This window comes from Hemiscyllium ocellatum, chromosome 5 (assembly GCF_020745735.1).
Source record: "Hemiscyllium ocellatum isolate sHemOce1 chromosome 5, sHemOce1.pat.X.cur, whole genome shotgun sequence".
Lineage (NCBI taxonomy): Eukaryota > Metazoa > Chordata > Chondrichthyes > Orectolobiformes > Hemiscylliidae > Hemiscyllium > Hemiscyllium ocellatum.
This window is the reverse complement of record NC_083405.1, coordinates 67,749,244-67,758,130: the sequence shown is the minus strand read 5'-3', so window position 1 is coordinate 67,758,130 and position 8,887 is coordinate 67,749,244. Positions and strand designations below refer to the sequence as shown.

General features: G+C 41.8%; 1 protein-coding gene across 7 annotated transcripts in view; it reads left to right on the top strand.

The window, feature by feature from the left end:
* The first annotated feature begins 6,597 nt into the window (after positions 1-6,597).
* Positions 6,598-8,887, top strand: part of cobl (cordon-bleu WH2 repeat protein) — a 352,002-nt gene continuing 349,712 nt past the window's right edge. For 5 of the 7 annotated variants that reach the window (XR_009644700.1, XM_060824844.1, XM_060824845.1 and 2 more), the window contains exons 1-2: positions 6,598-6,661; positions 6,937-7,065. Coding sequence is in view for 5 of the 7 variants with exons in the window: in XM_060824844.1 (XP_060680827.1) it covers positions 7,037-7,065 (29 nt within the window). In the remaining 2 variants the exon portion in view is untranslated. Of the gene's footprint in view, positions 6,662-6,863; positions 7,066-7,311; positions 7,393-8,887 lie in introns of those variants that run through there. The other 2 variants (XM_060824840.1, XM_060824842.1) reach the window with 2 other exon arrangements.

The following is an 8,887-nucleotide window of genomic DNA, read 5'->3' as shown; positions in this document are numbered from 1 at the left end:
AAGCTGGAGAGGGTTCCAAAGAGATTTAGCAGGATGGTGCCAGGACTAGAGGGTGTCATTTAAAAGGATAGGCTGGACAAACTGGCTTATTCCACTCTAATTTAGAAAGTTGAATTGTGACCTTATAGAGATTTATAAAAGCATGAGGGGCATAGCTAAAGTGAATAGCAATGGTCTTTTAATATGGGGGGATTTCAAAACTAGGGGGGATATTTTTAAGAGGAGAAAATTTTAAAAAGGCCAAGAGAGGCAAATTATTTTCACAGAGTACTTCATATGTGGAATGGACTGCCAGAGGAAGTGGTGGTTGTGGGTACAGGTACAAAGTTTAAAAGACATTTGGATAAATACATGAATAGGAAAAGTTTGGAGAGATTGGGCCAACAGCAGACATGTGGGATTAGCTTGGTTTGGGAACATGGTCAGCATGGACCAGTTGGACTGAATGGCCTGTTTTCATGCTGTATGACTCTATGATACCTTTGCAACAAAGAAACCTGGACTGTGTATCAGTGGCACACACAGAAATTACACCAGCAATGCCTCTGCTGCATCCTCTGTTTCCAATTGGAGGACGGTCAAACAAATGCTTATATCCTTCTTGAAACCAGTTCCAGGAACCTTCAGACAAAACTTGCAAAATTAACCATGATGAATTGGATTGTGTAACCGGATGGCTGAAAAGTAACTCCCCAGCCAGGTACAGATTCCTCAATTCCAAAAGGCTAGAGTTCCAGAAAAGGTCAAAGCTGATGCTGCAAAGGCACTCTGAACTTCTCCTTCAAGCAAAACATCATTGACGTTCATTAATGGGATGAGCATGTTACCAATTGCTCAAAACACATAATTTATCCATCAAATCCATTACCTTCCAGTCCAAACATCTTAATGATGAGGCAGGGAAGGAAAATAAATGGAAGCATTTCCTAAACTCAGGATTACATGATCTCACAGAGTGTCCTGTTCATGTGCCCAAAGATCTGAAGGTTGAGAATTGACCTTTTCAGTTATCAAACCATCCATGGCAGAAACTTGCAACCATGGGTAGATGTCCTCCCCAAATCAAAGGGCAGTTAATGACCATGACTCCTGAATTTCCTATCTCCTACAAAAATTAAGGTAAAAATTAATTTAAAAAACCTCTCTCATGGTACACAACATGGACCATACCTGAAACAACTGACACCACATTGCGACATCTCCTCTGGCCACTTTGTCAGAAAGCAAAAAGTAGAACTTGTCACTGGTAAGTCTTAGAATATGCACATTTGTGAATTTGGAGATTGTGTTCACAACACTTGAAAATATAAAATAATTCAAACAACACATGCACGACAGTCTATTCATTGTAGCACAAATTAATTTTCACATTGCAAAATGTAAATATTTCCAAGAAAGTAGCTATTAGTTCTTCAAAATTTTAATTCTGATAAATTCAATTGTTCAATTTTAAAACCAAGTGAAGTAAACCATTCAGCTCAGCCTGATTCTATCCTCATCTAAAGTCCATATTTGCAGACATTTTCAAAATTGTCTAGATAATGATCAGATATGGTCAACGAGGCTGATCTTCAGTCTTTGATTTCCATAGAGTCATGGTGATGTACAGCGTGGAAACAGACTCTTCGGTCCAACCCATCCATGCCGACCAGATATCCCAATCCAATCTAGTCCCACCTGCCAGCACCTGGCCCATATCCCTTCAAACAGTGAAAGATAGTGACTCATTTATTGCTATGCTGTGGCAGCCAATATGTGCTGGCCAAAGTCTTAAAAATTACAATGTGCCATTTGTAGTGATTTTGCTGGAAGAAAACATATTGGGTACAACAATGGGGACAACTCTCTTTCTCTTACTCAAAATAATGCCATAGAATGTCTTGAACTTCCTGGAACTGACAGTTTGGTTTAATTTTCAGAGGTTAGTGAATCTATAGAATTGTCTACCCAACTGGGGTGTCGAAGCACAGTAACTGAATATGTTCAAAACAGAGATCACCAGACTGCTAGTTAATAATGACAGATGTAGGAAGAGTGTGGGAAATGGCTTTGAAGTGGATAATCAGCCATGATCTGGAATGGTGGAGCAGGCCCAAGGGATAAATGGTCAACTTCTGCTACAATATTTCATCTAAGTGGCAGCACCTTCAGCAGAGGTGTACTTCCACACCACACACTACACTTGACCTACTCAAGTCTCAGGAACAGACTTGGACTCCCAACCTTCCCTTTCTTTATAAGATTTTGAAACATGCTGCCTCACCACTTCCTCTCAACAATGATCAAAGGGGGCATGATTCAAAGGTGCTATCCTTGCCTCTTAACTCAGTGTTTCATGTATTCAAAACTCTTCCAAGTTCTTGAGCACAAAATATAAGCGAACACTTCAGTATAAAAGAAACATTGCAATAGGAATAGTCATTCAGCCCATTAAGCCTGCTCCACCATTTAGCACAATCATGGCTAATTAAACACTTCAATGTCTTTTATGAAAATTGTCTCCATAATTCTTTCTGTCTTTGTAATCAGAACTCATCAACTTTTACATAAAATGCATTCAAAGACTGAGCTTTCACAGTTTTCTGGAGTAGAGAATTCCAAAGATACACAACCCTCTGAATAAAAACATTTCTTCTCAGATTGATCCTTCATGATCCTTATTTTTAAACTGTATACCCGGGGTCTAGACTCCCAGAACAGGGGAAACATCTTGCCTGCATCTACCCTGTCTGTAATTTTAAGTGCTTTGTCAGTTTTCATGAGATCACGTCTCATCCTTCGAAACTCTAGAAAATAATGGCCCAGTTTGCCTTATCTCTCTTCATTGATAAGTCCAGCCATTACCAAAACAATGAACCTTTACTTCACTCCCTCTATGGCAATAAAATCTTTCCTGAGTAATGAAACAAACCTGCACAAAATATTCTGCAGGCAGTCTTCCCAAACTCCGACATTATTCAAGCAAGACTACACTAATCCTGTACTCAAATCCTCTTGCAACAAAGGCTGGCATTTCCTCGTTTCTTACCACACCTCCTTGTTAGCTTTCAGAGACTTATTGACAAAAACACCCAGGTCCTTTTGCGCATCTATACTTCCCTATTCTGCCATTCAATAAAATCTTGGCTGATCTGTTTATGGCCTTAATTGAGGGGCAGAGGTGTAGTGATAATAACACAGGGTTTGCTGTCCAGAAGCATGGGCTAATGGTCTGAGAACATGGGTTCAAATTCCTCTGCAACAGCTCATGCGATTTGAATGCAATTACTAAATAGGCAGTTAAAAGGTAGAAAAAGAATAGAATATCCTTTATTGTCACACGTCTCCATTGTAGAAGTATAATGAAAAGCTTTTACATTTCTGGTTCTTATGGCGCCATCTTAGGTATAAGTACATCATACAAATCTTGGATACAAAAGAGGAATAAGAAGTAGTTGCATTACTTTACAGAGTTTAAAAAATAGGGTTCCATGGTGGTTCAATGGTTAGCACTACTGCCTCACAGCACCAGGGTCCCAGGGTTGATTCCAGCCTTGGGCAACTGTCTATGTGGAGTTTGCACATTCTCACTGTGTCTGCATGGGTTTCCTCTGGGTACTCCTGTTTCCTCCCACTCATAAAGATATGCAGGCCAGGTGAATTGGTCATGCTAAATTGCCCGTAGTGTTAGGTGCATCAGTCAGAGGGAAACGGTTCTGGGTAGGTTACTCTTCGGAGGGTTGGTGTGGACAGGTTGGGCCTGTTTCCACACTGTAGGGAATCTAATCTAAAAAAAAACTTAGAAGCAAGACATCATTAATGGATGACATAGCAGTCAGGTAAAAATGTTCAAGTAAACATTACTTTGTAACAGCTCAGCGCAAAGCCTCCACACATGGTCTGACTGCCTGCACTAGACCCCAGTCTAACAGCCGTCCCCACTTCACTTCAAGCCTCCAGTCCATTCTGTACCAGCACTTAGCTACTCCAAAGTAAGTTCCAGGACTGCCTCTCCCATGCCAGTCTCTGCTCAAGACTCGCTACCATGCTTTGCTCTTGAACTTGCTGCCTGCTCATGGCTCCGGGGCTGCTTCCCGACGCACTACTCTGGGGCTTATTGCCTGCACACTGCTTTAGGGTTCGCTCTCCATGTGCTGCTCCAATGCTCGCTGCCCATGTGCATTTTGTAATGGTGACCATGAAAATACGATCAAATGCCCTAACACCCATCTGGTTCACTCATTTCTCTGAGGAAAAGTAATCTGCTGTCTTTAGCCTATATTTGGATCCAGATCCATAGCAATGTGTTCTGAAATGGCCTAGCAAGCTGTTCAGCTGCATCATACCACTAAAAAGACTAGGAAAAGAAATAAAATCACATGGATCACTCGGCATTAACCTAGGCACCTGGAAATGTCAACAGGCAAACATAGCCCTGACAACTGTGCAAATTCCTCCTACTGGTTTGTGCCAACATTGAAAAGCTATCTCACTGATATGCAGGTAGTTTAGGGATAATGCACATTTAGCATGATGAATTGGCCATGCTAAATTGCTCATGGTGTTAGGTGCATTAGTCAGGTGTAAATATAAAGTAGGGGAATGTGTCTAGCTGGGCTACTCTTTGGAGGGTTGGTGTAGACTTGCTGGGCCAAAGGGCTTGTTTCCATCCTGTAGGGAATCTAATCTAATAGAAGCATAGACTACTTTTTAAATGGGGAAAGATTTCAGAAACCTTAAGCACAAATGGATTTGGGAGCCTTAATTCAGGACTCTATTACGGTTAACATGCAGGTTCAGTTGGTAATTGGGAAGGCAAATGCAATGTTAGCAGTCATTTCAAGAGGGCTACAATCCAAAGAATAGAGACGTACCACTGAGGCTGCATAAAGCTTTAGTCAGACAGCATTTGGGATAATGTGAGCAGTTTTGGACACTGTATCTAAGGAAGCATGTGCTGTCCAGAGAAGGTTACAAAAATGATCACGGGGGATGAAGAGTTTGTCATAAGGAGTATTTGAGGACTCTGTGTCTGCACTCAATGGAAATTAGAAAGATGAAGGTGGATCTGATTGAAACTTATAGGTTACTAAGAGGCCTAGTAGAGTGAGCATGAAAATGTTTCCATTAGTAGGAGAGACAAGGACCTGAAGGCACAGCCTCAAAGTGAAGGGACAACCACTTAGAACTGAGATGAGGAGGAATTTCTTCAGCCAAAGAGTGGTTAATATGTGGAACTCATTGCCACAGGGAGATGTGGGAAGGCAGTTATTGAGCATATTTAAGACGGAGAATTTGACTAGTAAGGAGATCAAGGTTTATGGGGAGAAGGCAGGTGAGTGGGGTTGTGACAAAAACAAATGGTGAAGTGGACTGATAGGCCAAATGGTCTTATACACCATCTGCCCTCTTGCTTCTCCACTGCCTATGTCGAAAGTATATAACAAAAAAAGTATTTTCGGTTCTGATGGAGTCATAAGTCCAAACATTAACTGCTTCTCTCTCCACGTATGCTGCAAGACTTGCTGAGATTCTCCTCATTCTTGTTGTAGTGAAACAACATTTGATGCACATCCACATAATTACTTCTTAACTTATCACAAACCACAAAGGGTTTAATGGTGATTCAAAACGCAAAGCAAAGTTGAGAAGTGTAGTGAGTTATTCCAGAGGTTCGGGTGGAGATAGCTAAGGACACAGGGGAGACACAGTGGCTCAGTGGTTAGCACTGCTGCCTCACAGTGCCATGGATCTGGGTTCAATTGCAACCTGGGGTGACGGTCTGTCACATTTCCTCCCACAATCCAAAGATGTGCAGGTTAGGTGAATTTGGCACCTAATTTAGCATAATGCTAAATTATGCATAGTGTTCAGTGATATGCAGGCTCAGTGCATTAGTTAGGGGAAGTCTAGAATAATTGGTGTAGGGAAATGGTTCTTAGTGTGGGCTTTTTGGGCCAAATAGCCTGTTTCCACACTGAAGGGATTCTAATTCTAAAATACCCCACGGTTTGGGTTTAAAATTTGTGTTCTTGATATGACCAGAATCAGGGGAATGCGTATATCTGTTATTGTAAAGCTGCAAGAGATCATAAATTTGTTTCATATCAAGACTCGTAGTGTCTCGTCGTCCAGCTGTCAACCGTGGCCACTGTAACTTATGCCTCATGTATGCGTTAATTTGTTAATGATGTTGTCTAACAGATATCCACATATGAATATAGGCGATCCCTAAAGTTCTTTTTAAGAATGAATTAAGTAGCATGTTAATGGTATAATTAAAAATATCACAGTTTTATTTGATCAGAGATGCATTTCGTGTGAGATCAGAAAAAAATGCGTTTAAAACTTGCATTCCAAAACTATGCAGTCAATGTGTTTCAATCAAATCATGATCAGAGGAAAACATTCTGAATAGTGCATAACTGCAAAGTACTTATGTACAACACAACTTCGACCCGCACACGATACCAGCCTGGGTCGCACAAAGGGGTGATTGACAGTACATTCCCGAGGAAGGCGGTTAATTTCATGCACGGGGTCAGAGACGGTGGCGGAGAGGGAAGGGCGCACTTAATACTAAAGTCGCTTTATTTTCATTCATTAATGAAGAAGGACGCTGAGGGAACGAATGAGAGGAGCGGGAAGGCGAGAAGAGTTGCCGTGTGAAATTGCTGCCAGTGTAAGTGCCTCTATTTGGAGTCGGATCTGGGCAGTGACTGATGTGCGGTGATTGCACATAGTTTACTGCTTATTCACTGGTCTAAAATTTGCAGACAGTTGTCGTGCGTGTGTGTACGAGAATTAGAAAGAAGAGACGATCAAATTTGTGACCCGGACTTTTGGAACCGTTAGTTGCGGGCACGCGACAAAGTGCATTTTCCGTGCGCAGAGCCTCGCATGAAATCTCGGGGAAAAGAAGTGATTTCTGATCGTTTGGTTCCCATTGTACTTTAGAAAAAAACGTAGCTTGGCGGCGACCCGGAGCGGGGTTGGATGTGGACGACATAAAAAGGAAAAGGAGTAGAGAGAGATCTGAACCAGGGAGGCGGCGAGGATGGCGACAGTTGCTCGAGCGCCGGCCGGGTAGGTTAACGTTTCAAAAAAAAAGTTCATTGTGTAACAAACACCTGGACTTAGCTGCGAAATGCTTGTGGGCGGCTGAGTAAATACGGCAGTCCGAGAATGAAGGGCATGGGGTTTGGGGGGTGTTGAATAAACACTGTCTGTAATCTTTGGCCCTGGGAACGGTTGGTCGGGCTTTGCCCGTTTCCCTGGAAACGCGAGCCCGGTAATGGCGGCGGCGGCGGCGCTGACACCTGTCAACGGTCAAACTGGGGGTTGCAGGCGGCGGGCCAGGGAGCTGCTCTACAGAGAGGAGCCGGACTTTGCCGAACTGCTGCACTAATTCCAGTAGGTTTGATTTTAAAGGAGCCTGTTAACTTTAGCAAGATCCCTTTTAAAAGCTCCGATCAGGCCTTGTCCTTGACATAAAACCGCAGACATCTCCCGGAGGTAGTCTGGAAATAAGTTCTGCGTATTTTAAGATCGGCGACTGTAACAGCTCATCTAACTTCCTCGTTATTTTCTCCATGAGAGTACAATTCTTAACATTTACATTTCGTGTTTTATTGATTCCTGATCACGTTCATGTGGTCGCGACTTTCTGCCACATCTTGTCACGTGAATACGCCAACAACCAGGTTTCTGATGTGTGAGGGTAGAGTGCAATTTTAATGTCGTTCATTAGAACATTGTTTTCAATCGAGCACTTTGGACATTGAGACTCATACGCTGCTAAAATGTTTTAAATCATAATGAACGACCAACTACAATCATTAACAACTTTGCCAACCAGTGACACTCACCAAGTTGCATCGCAATCAAAATACACAAACGATTTCTTTTTTTGGTTTCCTTTCTTACTTTGGGAAAATATTTATTTTTGAATGATAAGACAGTGTTAGTGTGTTTATATTCAAGGTTTTGCCCAAAGGAAGCCACTTATTTCCGTTGTTTAAAATGTTTATTTTCGAGGGCAAAGCAAATGCTTTACAATCGGGGAGTTGTACACATCCGTCTTTAAAGAAGGTTTATTTTCTTTTAGCTGCGTTTTTCTAATAGTGTAGCTTTTGATAATATATACTGGAAGGTTATTAACCCTTGTTCTATTTCTTGGTTGAAGGAATTCCTTTTGCTTTCTGCTTAATGTTTAAAACAGCTGTTTTTTGTGTTTTTGCTCCTTTTCTCTAATTTTATCTTGTACATAGAAGTGAGTGCCAAAGGTCAGAAAGCAGCTACCTGTATTTGTGCACAAATAAGTGTAACCAAGAATTATTTGCTGGCAGTCCAGAGTAACAGTCTTAACAGATTGTGAGGAGTTGAAGACTCTTATAACTTCCAAATTTTGCTCCATGTGAGATCAGTTTTCGAGATATTAGTTAAGCTTAAAATCTAACATGGAATCACCCGAGCTGTGTTTGGTTTAAAGGTACCTTTAGCCACTACATTGTCAGGCCAGGTTTAGGCATTGACCTTGAGTAATATGTAGTTTGTCACTTGGAGTTCAATCCAGGCAAATGTGAGGTGATGCATTTTGGGAGGTCAAATTCTAAACAGAAGAGTATTGGGAAAAGTTGATGAGCAGAGAGATCTGAGAATTCAGGTCCATTGTACCCTGAAGGTGACTGCACAGGTAGACAGTGGTCAAGAAGGGATATGGTATGCTTTCCTTCATCAGACGGGGTATTGAGTATAAGAGTTGGCAGGCTATGTTAAAATTGAGCAGGTCAGGCAGCTTCTTCAGGAAGGGCTTATGCCCGAAACGTTGAATCTCCTGTTCCTTGGATGCTGCCTGACCTGCTGCGTTTTTCCAGCAACACATTTTCAGCTCTGATCTCCAGCATCT